Below are 21,287 nucleotides of genomic sequence, written 5' to 3' on the forward strand. Positions count from 1 at the left end.
AAGTAAACTGTTTTTTTTCCTGCTCCACCACCTCTTCAACTCTGCAACATCAGTTCTAACTTCCTTCGAACGCTAAATCACAAAAGACAGAGCAATAAGATAGAAAGACCAAAACTTTCTCTTCCATATTTGTCTTCTCGAGACATAGAGAGAGAGAGAGAGAAGAACAAAACTTTCTCTTACATTCTTCATTTCGTGAAAAAGAAGCCATTTTTTCATCAAAAACCCTGTTTCACCACATCCATGGACGACTCTGAATCTTCTCCTCTGGACTTAAAGGCTCTGTCTTTGACCGTTTCCTTCCCTGGGTGGAGAAAGGCGAACTCAGCTTTCAAGTCTTGGGCTACAAAAATGTCTCTTTTGCACAAACCCACATGGCAAAAAGCTGGAATCTTTGAAGCAATCATGGCATCTACCAAAGGATTCAACAAAGACACAGATCTCGTTCTGGGTATCGCTGAGAGATGGTGTCCCGACACCAACAGCTTCCTCTTCCCTTGGGGCGAAGCAACGGTGACATTAGAGGATGTCATGGTTCTTCTAGGCTTCTCTGTTTTGGGTTCCCCTGTTTTTGCTGCTGTGGATGGATCAGGAGAGAAGAGTGTGAGGAAACTGGAGAAAGAATGGCTCAAGATTAAGAAAGATAACAAAGTCAGTTTCGTAACTCAAGTCACATGGATGGGGAGATTCATGGACAGTGGGGATGAGCTTGAGAATGCGGCTTTCCTTGGGTTGTGGCTAAGCTACTTTGTGTTTCCAACAAGGTATTCCCATGTTGATAAAGCTGTTTTGCCGATTGCTCTTCATCTTTCGAGAGGTACTAGGATTGCTCTTGCTCCTGCTGTTCTTGCTCACCTGTATGCAGACCTCACTCTCTTGGAAGACCACATCAGATGTTTCAACATGACAACAGGGGTTAACAACAAAGTGGAGTTGAGTTCCTTGTTTAAGTTGGTTCAGGTTTGGACATGGGAGAGGTTCAGGGAGCTACGTCCCAACAACACTAATCAGTTGCTACGAGGTGACCCAAGGTTGGCTCTTTGGGATGAAGCGAAACAAAAGACAATGAGGAGCAACGTGAGGAAAATGACAAAGAGCAATGTGAGGGAGATACTGGCAAACTCGAAGATGGAGAGCTTTGAGTGGCGTCCTTACACAAAAGCTGTGAAGAACTGGAAGATTCCTCAGTTTTACCCTGAGAAAGCAATGTGGGTTCCTGTTGGTCCTTATCTTGATGAGGAATTAATCTCCTTTGCTAGATGCATCAAGGCGTCTGAGCTTGTTGGAGTGGATAGTACTGTGGAACACTACTTTCCCAATCGAGTGGCTTCACAGTTCGGATTGCTTCAGGATGTTCCTTGTCCTGTTGTTAACAGGAACAACCTCTCCAAAGAGGCAGCTTGGGAGGAGTACAACAAGTCTATTTATGGATTGACATTGTACATCCCTTCTCGTTCTGCAGAATCTTGTTTTACTCCAGTGTTCTGCGAGTGGTGGAGGAAGGGTAGTCCAGTTATTGAATCATCGACACCAAGAAACATCATAAGAGGTGATGATGATGATGATACATCTGAGCCTGTTCCTTCTGGTTCTAAGAAACGGAAGTCAGTGAGGCGAGTTTGCAAGAAGGATGTGACTCATATGGATCTTTATCAGACACAGGTTCCATCAGAGAAGGAAGAGGAAGATGATCGCTTAACCATTGGTCAAGTAATGAGATCGAGAAAGAAGAATACAGCTGCTATGTGCTCATCTGATGAAAACCCTCCTACGGTACTGCCATTAAAAGAAGTGGTTAAAAAGATGGGAAAAGAGTTTCCTGAAAAATTCAAAAGGTCTAGATATCTTAGAACACCAAAACATGTGAGATCAGAGGTAGTAGAATCTGGTAGATCAGCTTCAAGAGAAGTGCCAACTAATGAGCTGTTTAACAAGGAAGTAGTGCCATTCAGTGAAGTGGTTCAAAAGAAGAGAAAAGAGTTTCTTGAAAAGCTTAGGTCTAGATATCTTAGAACACCGACAGATGTGAGATCCGAGATTGCAGATTCTGGTGGATCAGCTTCAAGAGAAGTGCCACTTAATGAGTTGTTTCAGAAGGAGGAAGTAGTGAAGAGGAAGAGAGAGCATTTGGGAGACAAGCGAGCTCGTGAGGATGGTGTAAGAGTTGCTTCTGAAGCACCTGGAAAAAGAAACCATAGACGTGAGGGTGAGGCAGATAACAAAGGTTCATGGATCCGTCAAAAGATTGCTTATGAAGATGAAACTGTAGCAACACTAAAAATCAAGCAAAGGAGTGAAGAAGAAGAAGAAGAAACGGGGAACAAAGCAGGGAAGAATATGGTTCTGAGCTCAGCTAAGGGTAACAACTCTTCAGATCTTCCTCTTGGTGCTAATGGAGGAGTAGTTGACATTGCTGTGTCAAGACCGAAGACAAGGCAAAAGTGTGATGATGACGTTAATGAGTTGTTTCAGAAGGAGGAAGTAATGAAGAGGAAGAGAGGGCATTTGGGATACAAGCGAGCTCGTGAGGATGATGGTGAGAGTTGTATGGATTGTTATGATAACATTATCACAGCTGAGATGGTCATAAACAGAGAGAAAAGTGTAGGAGTTGCTTCTGAATCACTTGGGAAAAGAAACAGTAGAAGACTTGAGAGAGATGATAACAATGATTCATGGATCCGTCAAAAGATTGCTACTAAAGATGAAACTGTAGCACAACGAGAAGAAACGGGGAACAAAGCAGGGAAGAGTAAGGTTCTGAGCTCAGCTAATGGTAACAACTCTTCAGATCCTCCTCTTAGTGCTAATGAAGTCGTTGACATTGTTGTGTCACGACCGAAGACAAGGAACTGTGATGATGAGGTTGATGTTAATGGAATCAAGGCTGAGAAAGAGAAGATGTTAGTCAGTGGTGGAACCAAGGAACCAAAGTGTGTGATCCATGAAGATGGAGAAAACCAGAGATCCAATGAGAAGGAAGATGATGGTAAGAGTTTGAAGCAGACGAATCTTGCAATAGATGAGATATCATTGAGCCTAGAGGCACGTATGATGAATGTTGAGAAGACTTTGGCAAAAATTAGAGAGTGGAAAACCATAGAAAGAAACCAGCTCAAAAATGGAATTTCTGCTTAGGATCTCATGCAAACAATGTCACACATCTGAACTTTTGGTGTGATTTCTTTTGGTGTTTTGCATAATGTTTAGAAATTTCTTATTAGAGACAAATCTTTATGACGTTTGTTGTGTTTTGATTTAGTATGTTTTTGAAACATCTCTCAGTTTGGAGGAGAATCATTACACTTCCACTTTTGCTCTTTTTAAATATCACAGCTCTTAGCAATGTATACAGCGTGTATCAGGTGCAATGTGGTTGTGAATGATCCAAACGCAGGGACTAGTGGTGGTCTTAGGGACATCAGACCAAGCTCACTTTGCTCAAGGCCCTTCATGCTTTCAATCTTTGTGGTCAAAGTTGATTGCTCTCTTATGCAAAGCGTTTAAAATCTTTGAAAAACAGTGAAGTCACTTCTACTAATTGCTGTGGCAAAAAAAAGTAGTCTCTGTTCTTTATCTGTTATCCAAACTAATACAACAATGTGCCTCAAACTTTGTTGTTATTATATAATATCAAATTCCTTTTGAGCAGTAACAACTGTCTCTACTAACCCTTAATCTCTCCACCAAACCTCCTCTGACGTAATGTTATAGTTGGCTTACGCTGATCATTATTCCGTGCCACGATCTTAAGTGGATGAGCTTCTGTGTTGAAAACCCACTCGTCTAATGAAATAACCGATGAAGGCGAAAAGAGAAGGTATAGATACTTGAGAGTCTCAGCTAAGAAGAAGCTTTGCATCTTGTTGTCCTTAGCACCTGTATTGACCTGATATGAAAGAAGAGAACGTTAATAGACTCAATGCTGCAAGGTGTTTTGAAAGATGGATTTTGAGAATGAGAAACTTACATCCTTCAAGCCTACGTATCCAGATTCTATACGAGAGTTCTTCTCAAATGCTTGAAATATATTCCATCCCCACTCTTGATATGTCTTGTTCCCAGTTAACCGCCAGAGGTAAAACAGAGATTCAACAGTTTCTGGTCTTAGGATGTTCCAAGATGTTCCAACACTCATGTCCTGGAAACAATCACGTGTTTGTAAACCACACAAACTTACAAACAGACGCGTAAAATAAACCCGTTATTCACCAACCTGTCCTGCACTGAAGTAGTAATTCTCTCCGGCGAGTTTCGTTGGTGTCGACTGGTAAAAGTTATAACAAGTCCAAGCAAGCTGCAGTAATGTGGAGGAAGAAAGAGCAATAAGCAGACAGTAAAATTTCACTAAAAGCTCATAAGAACATTTTTTGAGATTTTAATGTACCTCTTCAGCAAGTGTAAGAAACTTTTTTTCTTCATCAGGACCATAACCTGATGCTCCTAAAGCCAACATTCCAGGAGCGAAACATGCTAATTCATCCATCTGAATATAACAAGAAAGAACCAATGTCAAAACCTTCACAACTCTTGTCGTAGAAAGTTTGAATTAGATAGATTTTTTTACCTTGTCATTATAACTATTTCCATTCTTCTCTTGTATATATGTAAATGATGAAGGTGTTGATTTCTTGATCAGGCTTAATAAACCTTTCATTGATTTCTCCCACATTTCTCTGATTCATTTGCCACAAGAAACACTTAGTCTTTATCATTTTCGCCAATATTGAGATACTTATTTATATTACAGCATCGATATTTACTTACCTATAGAGTTTCACTTCTGATGTTTTGTTCCCTTGCACCCAGACTTTGAGCAAATACTCGTAAAAGCTACAAAACCAGAATATTAGTAACTGTTGCATAGCAAAGACCCACACACAAAAAAAAAAGGTATCTAGTTTGAGAAAACTACCTGTCTCCCATGGCACCAAATGTTATGGTAGAGTAGGATGGATTAGCGTTATCCGGATTTATATATATGGGAAGCAAACCATCCGCAGGGAAGTTCTTGTTCAGTTCCGTAATAACCTTCTCTACCTGAGAGACGCAAGTTAACCAAACGAATCAATCTTTTTAGCAGCAAATAATTTCTTCAGAATTAGGACAGTGCTAATGGAGATTTGTTTCCCCATTTACACCTACTTAGGATATATAACAAGTGTTGGGCAAACTCAAAATATTCTCTTAAACCACAAATGAAAGTAACAGAGACATATACCTTCTGCTGATATTTTGGATCACCTGTCCTCTGGGAAAGGGCGATAAATTCAAGCTGCTCAGTGCCAGAATCTGCAAGAATACTGTCTCCCTAGTACAGAAAAACATGATGCAACAATTAGCTAAAATTCTACAACTTACTGACCAAATGTTCTCAATGAAATATATCTAAATCCAAACACATACACAGAATAAAACTCAGTGAAACAACACCTGATTCCAGTCTAGGCCTATTAAAAGAATATTAACTTTTGCAGAAAGGGAAACCAGAACATCCTGTTCCTGGCGATTCTAGATCTAAGTTTTTGATTTCAAGCCTATCAATAGCCTCTACGGAGTCCTTTAAAAACATAATCAACAACTTCAACTAGGGAACAAGAGCACACAGTTGCTGGAGCAAATGGCCATTATCTCTATGAACGAATACAAAATTACAAGGATCTAGATGAAAAGACTTAGGACTCACCCCAGCCGCCCACGAAGGGTTGTGAGCACTTCCACTTCTCAAGTTGATAATATTGTAAGGTATACCCGTTGGAGTGTTCCATGCAGGTAATAATCTGTCTGCAATATCCTTAGCCTTTTCTAGGAATATTTTGTCACCAGAAAGATCATACGTACTGAGAAGACCGCCTACAACTCTGAAAGTAAATAAAGAGAAAGAGCATAAGCAGATGCAAATTAAATCCTCTCCACATCTCTTGTCAACCAAGACACAACTAATAATCACAAATTATCTAACTCTTCCTATGACTGATACAGGAAATAACCACAGTAAACCTGTTACAGCAACCTTATGGTTGTCTCAAACATGCTGGCGTCATAATCCTTGTCGAAATCCAATGAGGTTGCAACCCACCTATAAATAGAAGACAATAAGGAAAAAGAATTGGCAAAGATGGACACTTCAAAAAAATGGAAGTTATCATAGAGAGAGACTCCAGTTAGTCACTTACTCTCTGGCTTTCTGAAACTGCTCATCTAGACCCATTATATAGAGTGTATCTAAAGAATCTATCATAGTTGCTCCGAGGCCACCGAAGCTATCAGTGCCATCTTTTGTCCGAGGCTGACAATAAAGAAAGAAAGAAGAATATAATCTCAACAACAGTACTTGCAGACTTGCAGTCATATGGAAACTGTAATAACTTGAGATAAACTCATATCAAAAGGACCAAATGTCATGATTAATATTTTGATTTGTTTGGAAAATAAGTTTGTACCTGAAGCTCATCTTTTCCCCATGCATACTTCTCATAAGAGCTCCAAGCATGGATCATTGCTTCTTTTACTTTCTGCCTTCGCTCGATATCAACTGGATCTTCTGGAACATCCTTATGAGTCATCAAAGTTTTACCATCGCCAACACCTCTAAGCTCCTCTAACTACCAGAAAATACAGTTAGTTAGCTAAACATTTTAGAAAACATTACACGCCCCTATAGTCCTGAAGATTTTGTAGGTCTTAAGCTACTCAAAGTACATCTAACACTATGTATTTCCAGAAACGAATAACCACAGTGCAAAGAAATCATCGAAGGCTATAATAGAGTAAGAGAAGGAAAAAAACATATCTTACCATCTGTTCCAGCCGTAAAACCTCCTCAGTTAACTTAATAACTTCAACCTGCAACACAGAAGACTTGTTAAACAGCAGCAGTACAAGACGACAAATGATCACAAGAGAATCATTCACTTCCTTGAAACAAAATGTCAATCACTTTAACCGAAGTCAAGCAAATCAACAAACGCACATAATAGTTTCTTTGATGAATTGAGCCCATAAATGATCAATCACAGTTCTTTTTTAGCAAGGCACTATCTTTCTTAAAGATCTCACCTTTCTAACTTCTAGACCTTAAGCTACAAAGGTAACAAACCATACAAGGCCTAAAACATACGCTATAGAATTAGATTATACTTATCAACAACCTATGATAATACTAGAATTGTCTCTTAGATATAGAGATTCAGAGAGTTCTGTCTAGATTCCATAAAAAGACAAAACATAAGCTACTTTATAAGATTTGATTGTGCTTATCAACAACCTATGATACTATAACTGTCTCTTAGACAGATAGAGAGAGATTCAAAGAGTTCTGTCTAGATTCCATAAAGAGACAAAACGTAAGTTACTTTATAAGATTGGATTATGCTTATCAACAACCTATGATACTAGAAACTATCTCTTGGACAGAGAGATTCAGACAAAAACATACCTCATGTTCTCTGGCAAGATTCATACGATCCCAAACCACCATGGAAACAGAGACGAACAGGAAGAAAAGAAGAGCCAAACGCCTCGGCCTTCTAAGGTAATAGGCTGGATTCAGATATTTCCATACACCAGAGCCACTAATCGATCTACTTCTCGCCATCTCAGCAAAAACAGAGTTGAATTGGGAAGTCAGATTCCATGAAACAGAGGAAGAAGAAAGAGAAAAAGGATTCAACTTTAGAACCCTCTCAATGAGATAGAAGAAGAGACAAAGCCTTCTTAAAGAATCCAAGTTACAGATCCGATTTAAGTTTTATCAGGTTGACGAAGAAAAATAAATGAAGAAGAAACAACAAACCGTACATGAAACTCCAAAACAATTATATATTTACTTATATATGGTCCTTCACTTTTCTTTATTTCTTGTTTGGTCAAAGAATAAATTAACCGGCTCTCGGTTCGGTTTTGATTTTTCAACTCAAAAATATAAGATCCATTTGGAGATTTATGAAATTCGGTTCAGTCTTGGTTTTGATTTTCTTGGTTCAGTATGATAAGAAATTCGGTTCAGTTTCAATTTTTTCCGGTTCGGATTCGATTTTGGTTTTGCAATTCCAAAAATATAGGATCCGTCAGGAGATTTACGTTCGGTTTTGATTTGTTTAGTATGGTATGACATTCGGTTCTGTTTCAATTTTTTTGAAACACTTTCATTAAAACTTAACTTCAAGAACTACAAGGAAAAGAGGGAATTAGACATCCTTTTGAAGACAAATCATAAACTAAAATGGCAAATGAGATCAAACAGGATAAGTCTCCATATGAAATTGACAACGAATTCAAAACAAAGTTTGAATGCGTCGAAGAAGCTACAACAAAGTCGGATAGCTGAGAAATAGTCACAAGTGACGTTGGTACACAACCCTCACCAACGAGAAAAATCGAAGTAGTCTCGATTGCACTTGCACTTTCTGGCCCCGTACAGACCGTTACGCAAAGTAACAAACCGGTGAGTAAGTTGAAACAAGGACTCAGCAGAGAATCCGAGAGAGCATCTCCGTTCATAGAAGGGAGGCATAGTTGTGAAAAACTCTCCTCGTTTGAGGAGGATGATGAAACCCATACCAGAGTTGGTGAACCCACATAAAAATTCTTCCAAAAGAGATGATATTGTAATAATCTCAGCTTATTGATCCCGAAGAATCCATCGAACATCTTTAATATAACCAAAAAGGCCATACCCACAGCTATATATCACATGTTTTGATTTGAAAATATGGGCTTTAAGTTCTTGATAATCACCTTAGTAGCTTCAATAAAGGAATTGAGCCAGACCACTACAAGAAAACAGCGATATTCTGACGGACATTCCGACGGAAAATGAAATCCTCGGAATATCCCGAGGAATTTCTGAGGAAATTCCGAGGAAACACAAAATCTGGTTTCCTCGGAATTTCCTCGGAATAAACCGACGGAATTCCGAGGAAATATCAATCCGTCGGAATATTCCGAGGAAATTCCGAGGAAATATATTTTCCTCGGAAAAAACCGATGAATTCCGAGGAAATATTAGAGCCGTTGGAGAGCCGTTTGAGGATTTTACATAATTCCGAGGAAATTCCGACGGACTAGCCGTTGGCGTCGGAATTCCGTCGGAATTTCCTCGGTTTGTCGGCAGGATTTAACCTATAAATACAAGCTCCTCTTCCTCTTCATTCACTCCATATCTTCATCCTCCCTCTTACTCTATTTACACACGAATTTGATTCATAAAAATATGTCTTCTTCAAATTATTTTCGTTCTTGGATCGATCGACCTCATTTGGATCCGAACACGAGATTGCTTACGGAAGAATACCAACGAGGTATAACCGAATTCATGGGGTTAGTTCACCGACAACCGGAAGCAAAAACAGGTAAGTTAAGATGTCCTTGCTCTAATTGTAAAAATAGAAAGGTTATTAAAGAGTGGGATGTTTGGACTCATCTATATTTGAGTGGGTTTACACGAAGTTACAAAATTTGGTATCATCATGGGGAAACTGATTATGAACATGGTAGTACTAGCGAACCTCAGCCAGCGGTTAGATTAGAAGAACCAATTAGAACGGATGTAGATTATGGTGTAGGTACTGAGCAGATGGTAAATGATCATTTTAGAGGGGAAGATTTACCCAATGCACAAGCTAAGAGATTTTATGATATGTTGGATGCTGGAAAGCAACCATTGTACGAAGGTTGCAGAGATGGTCATTCAGCTTTATCATCTGCTACAAGATTGATGGGCATTAAAACAAATTATAATTTGGCTGAAGACTGTGTGGATGCGATTGCTGATTTTGTAAAAGGTATTCTACCCGAGGATAATGTAGCTCCTGGTTCATACTACGAGGTTCAGAAACTCGTAGCTGGTCTTGGTTTATCGTATCAGGTAATAGATGTATGCAGCGACAACTGCATGATTTATTGGAGGGCGGATGAACAGCGGGTTACATGCAAATTTTGTGGAAAGCCTCATTATAAATATACGAGTTGAAGAGTTCCAGTGCCATATAAAAGGATGTGGTATTTACCTTTGACGGAAAGGTTGCAGAGGTTGTATCTGTCTGAACGCACAGCGCAACCAATGAGATGGCATGCGGAGCACTCAACAGATGGTGAGATCAGACATCCTTCAGATGCAAAAGCGTGGAAGCATTTCCAATCAAAGTATCCCGACTTTGCGTATGAAAGAAGAAATGTCTACCTTGGATTATGTACTGATGGTTTCAGTCCGTTTGGCAAGAGTGGAAGACAATATTCTCTATGGCCCGTCATTCTTACACCATACAACCTCCCCCCAAACTTGTGCTTGCGACGAGAGTTTTTGTTTCTCTCGATTCTCGTTCCCGGACCAGAGCATCCTAAGAGATCACTTGATGTGTTTCTTCAGCCACTAATATATGAGTTGCAACAACTATGGGCTCAAGGTGCTGAAACATACGATGTTTCGTGTAAAGAAAACTTTCAAATGCGGACAGTACTAATGTGGACAATAAGTGATTTTCCAGCATATGATATGTTGTCTGGATGGACAACGCATGGAAGGATATCATGTCCATATTGTCAAGATAACACTGATGCTTTCCAACTAAAACACGGAAGGAAAACGTGTTGGTTTGACTGTCACAGGAGATTCCTACCACCTGATCATCCATATCGTAGGAGTAGGAATTTGTTTACGAAGAACAAGAGGGTGTTTGACAGTCCACCTCCGGAAATTTGTGGGAAAGATTTGAAGATACAACTAAGAGATTTTGGTGCAGAAAGGACGCCAGAAGTCGGTGGACATGAGCGTTTTCCGGTAGATGCTGTTGGAGAACTACATAACTGGCACAAAAAAAGTATTTTCTGGGATCTGCCATACTGGGAGGATCATCTGCTAAGGCATAATTTAGATGTCATGCATATTGAGAAGAACTTTTTTGACAATCTCATGAACACGATCCTTAATGTTCAAGGTAAAACAAAGGATAATTTGAAGTCAAGACTGGATTTAGTCGATATATGTGCTCGTTCAGAACTTCATGTTGATGAAAATGGTAGGGCTCCTTTTCCCATATACCGACTTGATGCAGAGGGAAAAGATGCGTTCTTTGATTGGATTTCAAACGATGTGGAATTTCCAGACGGTTACGCATCAAATTTGCGTAACTGTATCGACAGAAAGGAAGGAAAGTTTACTGGCTTGAAAAACCACGATTGCCATGTAATGATGCAGCGCCTCCTTCCGTTCGCCTTCAAGGAACTATTACCACAAAATGTTCATGAAGCAATTGCAGGGATAAGTGGTTTCTTCCGCGATTTATGCACGAGATCAGTGACTCTTGAAGGTATTGAAAATTTGAAGACTAACATAGCCGTGATTCAGTGCAACCTTGAGAAGATATTTCCTCCCTCATTTTTTGATGTTATGGAGCATCTTGTTATTCACCTGGCAAGAGAATTGGAACTTGGTGGTCCTGTGCAGTATAGATGGATGTATCTGTATGAGCGGTATATGTTCCATTTGAAGAAGATGGTGAAAAATTTAAGTAGGGTGGAAGGTTCTATAGTCGCACAGATGATCAATGAAGAAACTTCAAACTTTGCCGAGTACTACTTTCCAGCAGAAGTTCAGACCAAAAACAGAAGACCTGCTCGGCATGATGATAGAGGCGAACGGGCAACATATCATGTTACGGTTCCAGACATTTTCACAGACGTTGGACGACTTAGCGGAAAACCAAAGGACCGTCGACTTACTGAGCAGGAGCGCAGTAATTTGCAAACATATTTGCTCACCAACTGCGAAGACGTTCTTCAATATGAGAGGTAAATAAATGAGCTTACAAATTTTTATTTTAACAAGTTGAAATTTAAATCTTAATTAATTACATTATTGTCATCATATACAGGATTTTCATGGCAGAAAAGCGGTTCGAGTATAGATACGCCACAGAGGACGAACTAGAAGAAATGAAGCAGAGAGAATTTACTGGATGGATGTTTACTTATGTGAGTGCTTTAAACAAATTAAAATATATTTTATCACATATTTATACTAATTCACATTTATTGATATAACATATATATATATGTGCTATTAATAGGTGTCTGCTGGTTTGGCCAGAGGTGAAACATTTGACGATTGGATACGTGAGATGGTCGTTGGACCAAACTTTGTTGTGAAGTCATATCCGAGATTTTGTACTCGAGGATATGCATTCACAACTCAGAAGAGGAGACGTTCGAGTACGACTTATGATGATGGCGTTTGTTCTGCATCAGGAGATGATGTATACTACGGACACATACATGAGATTTTGGAAATCAAGTATTTGGGCATGGTTGGATTGCGCTGTACTGTTTTCTATTGTGATTGGCACGACAACACCCCAGATCGAGGTGTGAGAACAGATGTGTTTGGAATATACCGAGGGACATGTTCCTCAGAATATACCGAGGAACTGTTCCCTCGGAATATTCCGAGGACCGTGTTCCTCGGAATATACCGAGGGACATTTTCCTCGGAATATTCCGAGGAATATTTCCGTCGGTATATTCCTATCGATCGATGTATATATGTCCAAAACGCATCGATCGATGAACGTCCGAGGAAATATCCCGGCGAAGTTCTCCCTCGATATATTCCGAGGACATTTCCGACAAAATAATGGTCCTCAGAATTTCCTCGGAAATTTGTTTCCTCGGAATTCCGTCGGAAAATTCCGAGGGATTTCCGAGGAAAGAAGAAATTCCGAGGAATTATTTCCGACGACTTGTTTCGTCGGTATGTCGTCGGAATAACGGTATTCCGACGAAATTCCGACGATTTTTTCCCTCAGAATCCTTGCTGTTTTCTTATAGTGGACCCACTTAGGTACATATCTCTTTGGTTCTGAAGCAGTTCGCGGCAAAGTTCGAGACGTCGTTGATCGAAATTGAAGGTCGGAGATGGTGCAGTAGACGTCGACTGAGAGATAGATGGTACTCACCGGCGGAGAGACGAGCTCACCGGAGCAAGCTGAGTGACCATCGAACCCAGTTGTAGAGAGAAACGTTCGGTGATGATATGCAGATCCGCCGTTGAGGAAGGGGCATGCAAGGGGAGATGGCAGCTCACTAGGAGAGGAAAGTGAAGATCTTCCGAAGAGATTCAGATCTGAACTTGAGTTGCCTTGCACTCTGGCGCCATATGAGTAGAAAGGAGCGACATGCGGTAGTTTTGCTGTCTCTCTTCTCGGAGATGGAAAGCAAGAGCTTGAGCGCTGAGAGCTTAGCTCCATGAGAAGTTGAAGAACGCGGCTAAGGTCGACAGTATATATTTTCCGTCGACAGACAGAGTGAAATTCACCAGGAAACGTTCATGTGAACTTGAGAACAACGGTGGCGAGAGAATCCTCTCGACTCATCGCTGGAGAGCCGTCGGGTTCTGTTTCAATTAGCCAGGGTTTGGAGACTTAGCACCATGTAAAGATAACCATGTTTTCACATCTTTAATTCAATGCTTGAGGCTGCTTAAGTGAAAGATTCTAATCAACAAAAAAAAGAAAGAAAAATTGCTTGTGATAATTCCTTTTTCAACAAGACTTGTGAATTGTGATAGTATTAGCCAATAGAAATTTGCTGAAAAGATATTAAAATGCGACTGTGACTGCTTTCTTGGTTTTCACTGGCTTAGAAGATCTTTCTTTTTTCTATAGACTTATTAATATCCAAATTGTTCAAAGATATTTTAGATTCCATACTTGTTTTTCATGCGAAGGAAAATACTCTAGAAAATTTGAGGAACTGCCACATCTTATCAAGAAAATCTCTTCATGTTTTTTTTTTTTTTTTGCGAATTCCATCAATAGCATACAATGATTTCATATACAATTTAGAATTTTTAGATGTTGTATATATATAGCATTGCAATATTTAACTACATTTCACTCTTATTTGTTCATTTGTGGGTTAATATTTGGAGACTTTCTTATATCTTTGTGAAACTTTTTCTACATAATTTTTTATGAGGAATATAAGACTTTTACCATCCTTATTTTCTTATTTTTTTTTTTTAGTTTTAATATCTATTTTGAATTTTCTTTGTTTGAGAATATTCGATTTATTTTATTTTTGGTCTAAAGATAAGATTTTTCCTCAGAATTAAAAAAGAAAAAAGAAAAAAGAAAAGATATTTTGCTTGTCTTCTTAACTTGACTTGATGGGCAACACGCAGGCAGAGAGCATAGACCTCCGTCCGCCCGCCGAGCCCTATCACCACGAAACCAAAATCAATCTTCCTTCCTCCTTTCAGAGTCCTTAAACCTTCTTCACATCTCTGTTTCCGGTAAAGTGATTATCATCGAATCCCCTCTTCTCCGGGAACAAAACCAAAGCTTTCTCCTTTCTGGGAACCCATACTTGCATGCTCTGAAGACTCTGCAATGCAATCGCCGCATCGCCTCTTCTCTCGGCTTCTTCTTCGTTCTCCAGTGAAGGGTTACAGCAGGGGAACAAGTGTCGGCGGCGGCGGCGGCGGCTCACTTCACTTATTGCTGTTGCAACTCGACGAGAGAAACGATGGGTGTGTGGAAGCTAATCGGAGTTTCAGCTCTCTTATCCGTTCAAATCCGCAGCTAAGAGGGTTTCTTCTATCGAGTCGAAGGCTTGGCGTGAGATGTTCTGTTTCGCTCGATAGAGATACTACTTCCCTTACTGATTCCTTCTCTTCTCACCGGAGTATGGATTTGACCTAAAGTTTTCATTTTTATCAATTGATAGTGTGCTTTATTGGTTTGCTGAGTGATGATGATGCTTAGTGTGGAGGATTTTGGGTTTGTTTGTATGACAGGTTTCTTCACTCGGGCTAAACAAGTGAAGAGGATTGAGATCAATGATCAACATAGGTAATGCTTGTTACTATTTTCCTGTAATGTGAGAGAGTGTCAGTGTGTAGTTTTGTTTGTTTCTCAACTGGGGATGTGGTTAACGAAGCATGGGAAATTGATTACATTTCGTTTCCCATTAGCTAAGTACATGTTTCAAAAGTGAAGACTTTTATCTGTTGTTGTGTCTTCATGAAAATTCACTTACATGTAATGAGAAGAGAAAGCCTTACATGTCTCTTGGCGTACTTCTCTACTAGTGAAGCTGTCTAGCTGTATATTTTATTTGGTCCTATTCCTGAGTTATGTTTTCTTGAAACGTCTTGCAGTCAAAGAGCTGTCACTACTGCGCTATGGTGCAACTTCCTTGTGTTTTCGCTCAAGTTTGGGGTTTGGTGGACGAGTTCTAGCCATGTCATAATGGCTGAAGTAGTTCACTCTGTCGCCGATTTTGCTAACCAGGTTTGTTGCGGTTATGTTTTATTTTTTCTTTTGCTTTTCTATCCAGTTTAGTGTGTTGCCTAAGAGAAACTGATAAATTCTGAATGTTATAGGCACTTCTTGCTTATGGACTCAGTAGCTCAAGGCGTGCACCAGATGCACTTCATCCGTGAGTCTTCATCAATCTTATATATATATATACTATACGATAGTGGAACAGAACAGCTTCCTTTTGTTTGAAAGGTTCTTAAACCAACTTTTGTTTCTTTTCTCTCAGCTATGGCTACTCAAAGGAAAGATTTGTATGGTCTTTGATATCTGCTGTTGGTATCTTTTGCCTTGGATCTGGTGCTACCATAGTCAATGGAGTACAGAACTTGTGGACTTCTCATGTAATTGGCTTGTAACATTGTCCTTTACAGAACTTGTTGTCTATGCTGGATGTTCATCAATTTTTATAATATTTTTCAGCCACCTCCAAATATGGAATATGCTGCTTTGGTAATTGGTGGCTCTTTTTTAATTGAAGGTAATGCCTTCTTCTTAATCTCTGCTTCAAGCCTACACTCTCAATGCTGTTTGTTAATAGTGTTTTATGTCTTAAAGGTGCTTCACTTCTAGTTGCAATTCAATCTGTCAAAAAAGGAGCTGCACAAGAAGGCATGACGATAAGAGATTATATATGGCGTGGTCATGATCCTACTTCTGTTGCTGTTATGACTGAGGTATTAGTTTATTATTCTTGGATCAGTTTTTTGAACATTATTGAGAAACAGAGCAAGGGAATGTTGTTAGAGTGAACCATTAAAAACACACACACACTACTAAGTTGTTTTACGATCTTAATTTTCTGTTAGTGACTATAACTGTAAATGACACAGGACGGCGCTGCAGTGACAGGTTTGGCAATTGCTGCAGCTTCTCTTGTTGCTGTCAAGGTGACAGGAAACCCTATTTATGATCCTATTGGATCTATTGTAGTTGGAAACTTACTTGGAATGGTACGTGCTTCGTCTACTTAATTTGTAATATCACTTTCACTATATTACATATGCTAAGACTAAGGAGTATGGACTTTTACTAGGTGGCTATATTTCTCATTCAACGGAACCGACATGCCTTGATTGGAAGAGCAATGGATGATCAAGACATGCGTAAAGTTCTTCATTTTTTAAAGAACGACTCGGTACAACTTCTTTCATAACTCGATATCTTATATTTGATGCATATAGAGGGGAGTGCTTATTCAAAGATGAAACTTTTTGGTGTGTAGGCTGTAGATGCTTTATATGATTGCAAAAGTGAAGTGATTGGCCCTGGATCCTTCAGATTTAAGGCTGAAATAGGTGAGTTTCTTCAACTGTTTCAAGGGATTGGATTGTTTCCTTGGTTTAGTAATAGGAAGATAAGAAGGCAGAACCTTAGAGATCGAAGTACTAACTTGCTTTATGCAAACAGATTTCAACGGGCAGGTTGTTGTCCAAAACTATCTGAAGAGAACTGGGCGTGAAGAGTGGGCGAAACAGGTAACTGAATTTGTCACCTTTGTTATCTCATAGTTGTGTCTTTTTTAGCTGAAGATGGAGAATAGCATTAGTCACTTCAAAAATTTCTGAAAATTGATGGTGTATTTGCTCAGTTTCGTGAGGCTGCAAAGAGAGGAGATGATTCTGCAATGCTCAATGTTATGTCAAACTACGGTATGCGCCAAGTTCTTTTACTTGTGGATTTATCATAGTTTTATGTTCCAAGCTAGAAACAAAACCTGATTAATCATTGTTGCAGGTGAGGAGGTTGTAACAGCTTTAGGAAGCGAAGTAGACCGGTTAGAGAAAGAGATTCAAGAGCTTGTCCCTGGAATCCAGCACGTTGACATTGAAGCACACAATCCCATAGACCAATCTCTATGATCTGAAACTTTCTTCCAAAAGGTATTGAGTTATCGATACAATTCCCTTGGCCTAAAGAAATGGAAGTTACAAGTAACTCTTGGAGAAATAGAAAGAGTGTTGTGTCAGGTTTCTGATTGGGAAAAATGTGGCTGATGAATTCTTCTCTGTCGTGTTTTTGATATTAGAAAGTCTCATGAGTGTAACTTTAAATTCTATGCACAACAAAAAGCTTGTTGTAGAAACGTTGAATTGTAGTTCATATCTTCATTATATTTTTTCATTTTAAAACTAGTGTTTGGTAGGTTATTTCAGAATTTGAAATGAATATGAAATGAGGTTGGAGATGCTCTGAGTTAAGACGGCTGTTCATTTAAATACATACAATTTGTGTAAAGAAAATCAACTAAAAAAAAGAAGTTGATTTATACTTTGTGAGCGCAACAAAAGGACACCACAAGAGGAAGTTGCCATTGTCTAAGAAAATATACAGAGCTCTTAAAGTGATTTACACGATCTTGCCGATAAAGTGTCATATCTAACGTGGCAACTAGTAAGCTGATATCCATCACAGAAGTTGTTTTGCTTTAAAGTTGTATTGGAAGAGTTCATCTGCTCTTTTCTATTTATTGGCCATGGTGTTTCTCGGAAACGCTTTACATGGAACCACATTCTAGTTTTAGTACAAATGCCACAAAAGAAGATAAACTTAATTTTCTTTGATGAAACAGGCAAATCTGGTACTGTGCTTAGCTGGGAAAGCAGGTTAAAACTCATCATAGGAGTAACACAATGTAACTTTAAGCTCAAGTTATTGAAACAGAGTTTCTCTCAGTCATGGCCAAACACTGATGTTCTAAAAGTGCATTTACAGGTCTCGAGTATTTGCATAGAAAGTTGCTGAGTCCTTCCTTCACAGCTACGTTAAGCCGACAAACATCTCCTACTTGAGTATCACCACATTGTGTCTTTCTGGATCTTATCTTTTATATCTAAATGAGTAAAAGACAGATCATACATTGCATATCAGAAACACTCAAGCTTTCAACCATTGTTACAAAATGACTAGGATGGAAAAGCTATGAGCCAATAGATTCAAATTGCAACTTACAAAAGTTTACTTTCCTAAACAAGACAACCCCAATGAGAATATACTTGACTAAAAATTCATATTGGTATCGACCTAGACTTCATCAATAAACAACCGGAACCCCTCTGGTAACTAGATGGCTTTTGCACTTGTTGAGAAGACCCTTTCATGTATTCTCTTGGCTTCAAGATCACTTTTGGCAAAAACGTTTCCCCTCATAAATAACACCAGAGAAGTTCAGCAAAAGCATGAATACGCCAAGTGGTTCTTCTTTGAGATATACGGAGATACGTAATCACTGGAAAGACCAGAACTTCCTGAAATCTCGGCTGGAACCAACACTTGAGGCTTGCCTAAAGCTATCCTTTTACCAACTGTATTGGCGTAAAACAGACCAGGAATGGCCGGCACAAACACATCACTTCTTGAACTTATGTAGAAGTCAATAACATTCTCATACTCTGAATTTTCCAACTCAAGATACTTCGATTTCTTGTCTGCCGGCATTATAGCCTCCTGCCATTTCCAGAAACCTTCAAAGATTAGCAAAACGGAAGAGAACTTCAGAGACTGAACAAAGATTCTACAAACCTTAGTAAACGTTTTAGGGAAAATGTCCTTAAGAATGTTGAGGCTGCTCTCCCATCTTGGCTGAGTCAAGTATATAGTTGTATCACTGCCAAACCCAAGCTTCCTCAAGAACAATGCGATCTCTTGTGCGTTGTAACAGGTTTTGGATCCCACTGCACCTGTCTCACGGCAGTTTTTCTTCTCAAGTATCTCAACTCTCAAGTCTATGGCTATGAAACGGCCATCAGATTTCTTAAGCCGCTGAATCATCGACTCAACCAAGTCACTCACTCCTGGTTGCAGCTCCAAGGAACCAAACATTGCCAAACAAGAAACCGGGTCGGTCTCAGCGTCCAGAGATAATTTCCTCAGATTCACGGAAGGGAAATAGGTTGTGACTCTGATGTTGCCTTTTGATTTGAAGATGGGATCAATATGCTCCTTGATGTAGTCTTCAGCAACTCGGCTAGGAACCTTAACAATGGCGATGTCTCTTAAAGAAACGTGGCTTGGGAGCTTCTTCACAACTTTGACGACGCTTTCCAAGCTTTTAACGAGTTTGTCCACATCATATACATCTTCAAAGTTCCTGGTCAAGCAATTAAAACTTGTTCATAAGGCTCAGAGAAACAGTAACAACAAATAGAACACTAACATTTCATCACCAGGTTTGGTTCCTCTTATATCAGGGAGCACAAGCGTTGCTCCAAGATGCTTGGCCACCATCACGGCATCAGTAATCTAAACAAGATGATAAAGTTAAACATTTAAAGAACATATCTAAAGGAGAACACTTTATGAAGAATACCTGAGAGATATGGTACTCAGGACCATTGGTTAAGGAGAATGTAACATAACCCTTTGATGATACAGCTTCATCTAAAAACATTGAAGCAAAGCAATTCAAAAAACGGCAGAGAAGACTTGGAAGCAGAGCTGATCAGAGAGGCATGTATATATACCAGGTTGAGAAATTGACCAACAAGGTTTAAGTTGATGGCTATTCTCCATCCAAGGCCCTTCACTTGTTCTAACAAGTCCATCTTCTTCCAGAGCTACTTTTGATCCATGGAATACAATGTCATGTGCATCTCCTTGAACCTGCAAAGACGCACAAACACACAGAAAGCTTGAAGCTTTCATAATCATTTTCTCTAAAGTCTGAGACTTTCGCATCAATGCAACTCCTGTAATTGCAGAACCCACCCATTTTGAATTAAGCTCAGACACTAACAGAGACATGTTTGTCGGGTTAGTGATTACCTGAACAGCATCAAAGTAATCTCTATGAAGCATTTGTCCGAGCATTACGAACATTGTAATGGTGAGGATTCCAGCCACCACTTGCCTCAAATCCACACCCATTCTTCTATTCTTCTTCTTATTACAGTCTGTTCCTCCTCTGTCTCCAAATGTGTTTTGAATGGTTTCACTGAGGATTAAGGAATGGTTTAGAAGAGAACCAAAAAAAAAAAAAAGAGACAAAGATTTCACAAAATCTGTGATGATTTGTCTAAAAGATAACTTTCTTTTTAACGTAAATTTATGGGTGTGATTTGGTCAGTGTTCAATCAAAGCCTTTGCCTTTTACGCTCTCTCTCTATCCACGAACCCATCACCAGCCACCGACACCTATCGCCGTGAAATTCTGTTTTTTTTTTTTTTTTAACTCACAGCATAGTTGATTTTGATTAAACCGGATGCGTACCGACTTTTGATTTACTTAAACCGGATTTATACAAACCAAATTTGTAAAGGAAGAATTCGCATGTGTTGTTCATGTGTAGCTGTTACTGGTTTACAGCACCTCCTTAGGCGGGTTATTGAATATTGATGGGTTCTGACCAATTTAAAAAAAATTCAAAAAATCAAAAAATGTTATAAAAAGAACTGAAATTTTATTATATCGCAGGAATTTAAATAAAGCAAAATTTTATACCCGTACGAAGAAGATAATACTGATAAGAAGAGAGGATGTGTTATTGAAGGAGAATGATGGTGTATTTACAAACGAACGCAAACGTTCGTATATATAGAAGAAAATTCACTGTGCAAATAGTGCAGCGGGCCCCACATCTTTTTATATTTTCAACGAAAGCGGCTCATCTTTTCTTTTGTCTTTCGTAACACTCCCCCTTGGGGGCCGGTGTCACTATCCGCTTTCGCTTAACGTCTTTGTTGCCTCGTTAAAAACCTTTCTAGGAAAACCCTATGGGAAAAACCATAGTAAGGTAAAAAGAGTACAACTACGTAAGCTCCCCCTCGAATGAGCAGTCATAGATCCTTCTGATGACGCATTCCAATGTTGTGGATGTGTTTTCTGAATACCGAAGTCGGAAGTGATTTTGTGAAGAGGTCAGCTGCATTGTCGCATGATTGGACATATCTTACTTCAATCTCTTTCTTCTTCACGAGCTCTTGAGTGTATGAGAAGAACTTCGGATGAATATGCTTCGTTCTATCGCTTTT

The 21,287-nt window shown here is 39.2% G+C and overlaps 4 protein-coding genes across 4 annotated transcripts; 2 read left to right on the forward strand and 2 right to left on the reverse strand.

The window, feature by feature from the left end:
- Positions 1-58: 58 nt before the first annotated feature.
- Positions 59-3,456, forward strand: LOC106300561. The gene has a single exon (XM_013736730.1). The coding sequence runs from the start codon at positions 244-246 to the stop codon at positions 3,136-3,138; it is 2,895 nt and encodes a 964-aa protein (XP_013592184.1). The 5' UTR covers positions 59-243; the 3' UTR covers positions 3,139-3,456.
- A 62-nt stretch (positions 3,457-3,518) lies between these two features.
- Positions 3,519-7,791, reverse strand: LOC106300562 (mannosyl-oligosaccharide 1,2-alpha-mannosidase MNS1). Its single transcript, XM_013736731.1, has 14 exons — positions 7,439-7,791; positions 6,799-6,846; positions 6,444-6,605; positions 6,177-6,289; positions 6,014-6,079; positions 5,687-5,861; positions 5,222-5,311; positions 4,916-5,040; positions 4,768-4,833; positions 4,568-4,676; positions 4,388-4,486; positions 4,217-4,297; positions 3,971-4,141; positions 3,519-3,889 (listed from the first exon to the last, which is right to left on the reverse strand). Exons 1-14 carry the CDS (start codon positions 7,595-7,597, stop codon positions 3,668-3,670), a joined length of 1,686 nt encoding a protein of 561 aa, XP_013592185.1. The 5' UTR covers positions 7,598-7,791; the 3' UTR covers positions 3,519-3,667.
- A 6,354-nt stretch (positions 7,792-14,145) lies between these two features.
- On the forward strand, positions 14,146-17,413 carry LOC106296679 (metal tolerance protein C4-like). The gene is made up of 13 exons (XM_013732871.1): positions 14,146-14,682; positions 14,795-14,849; positions 15,158-15,290; positions 15,383-15,438; positions 15,547-15,661; positions 15,741-15,798; positions 15,876-15,994; positions 16,151-16,270; positions 16,354-16,455; positions 16,543-16,615; positions 16,728-16,795; positions 16,909-16,969; positions 17,055-17,413. The coding sequence occupies exons 1-13, from the start codon at positions 14,388-14,390 to the stop codon at positions 17,177-17,179; spliced, it is 1,380 nt and encodes a 459-aa protein (XP_013588325.1). The 5' UTR covers positions 14,146-14,387; the 3' UTR covers positions 17,180-17,413.
- An 818-nt stretch (positions 17,414-18,231) lies between these two features.
- LOC106298505 lies at positions 18,232-20,327 on the reverse strand. The gene is made up of 6 exons (XM_013734640.1): positions 20,082-20,327; positions 19,781-19,919; positions 19,627-19,697; positions 19,474-19,559; positions 18,840-19,407; positions 18,232-18,764 (listed from the first exon to the last, which is right to left on the reverse strand). Exons 1-6 carry the CDS (start codon positions 20,181-20,183, stop codon positions 18,486-18,488), a joined length of 1,245 nt encoding a protein of 414 aa, XP_013590094.1. The 5' UTR covers positions 20,184-20,327; the 3' UTR covers positions 18,232-18,485.
- Between the last annotated feature and the right edge of the window lie 960 nt (positions 20,328-21,287).

The sequence above is a fragment of the Brassica oleracea genome, chromosome C6, assembly GCF_000695525.1.
Source record: "Brassica oleracea var. oleracea cultivar TO1000 chromosome C6, BOL, whole genome shotgun sequence".
Lineage (NCBI taxonomy): Eukaryota > Viridiplantae > Streptophyta > Magnoliopsida > Brassicales > Brassicaceae > Brassica > Brassica oleracea.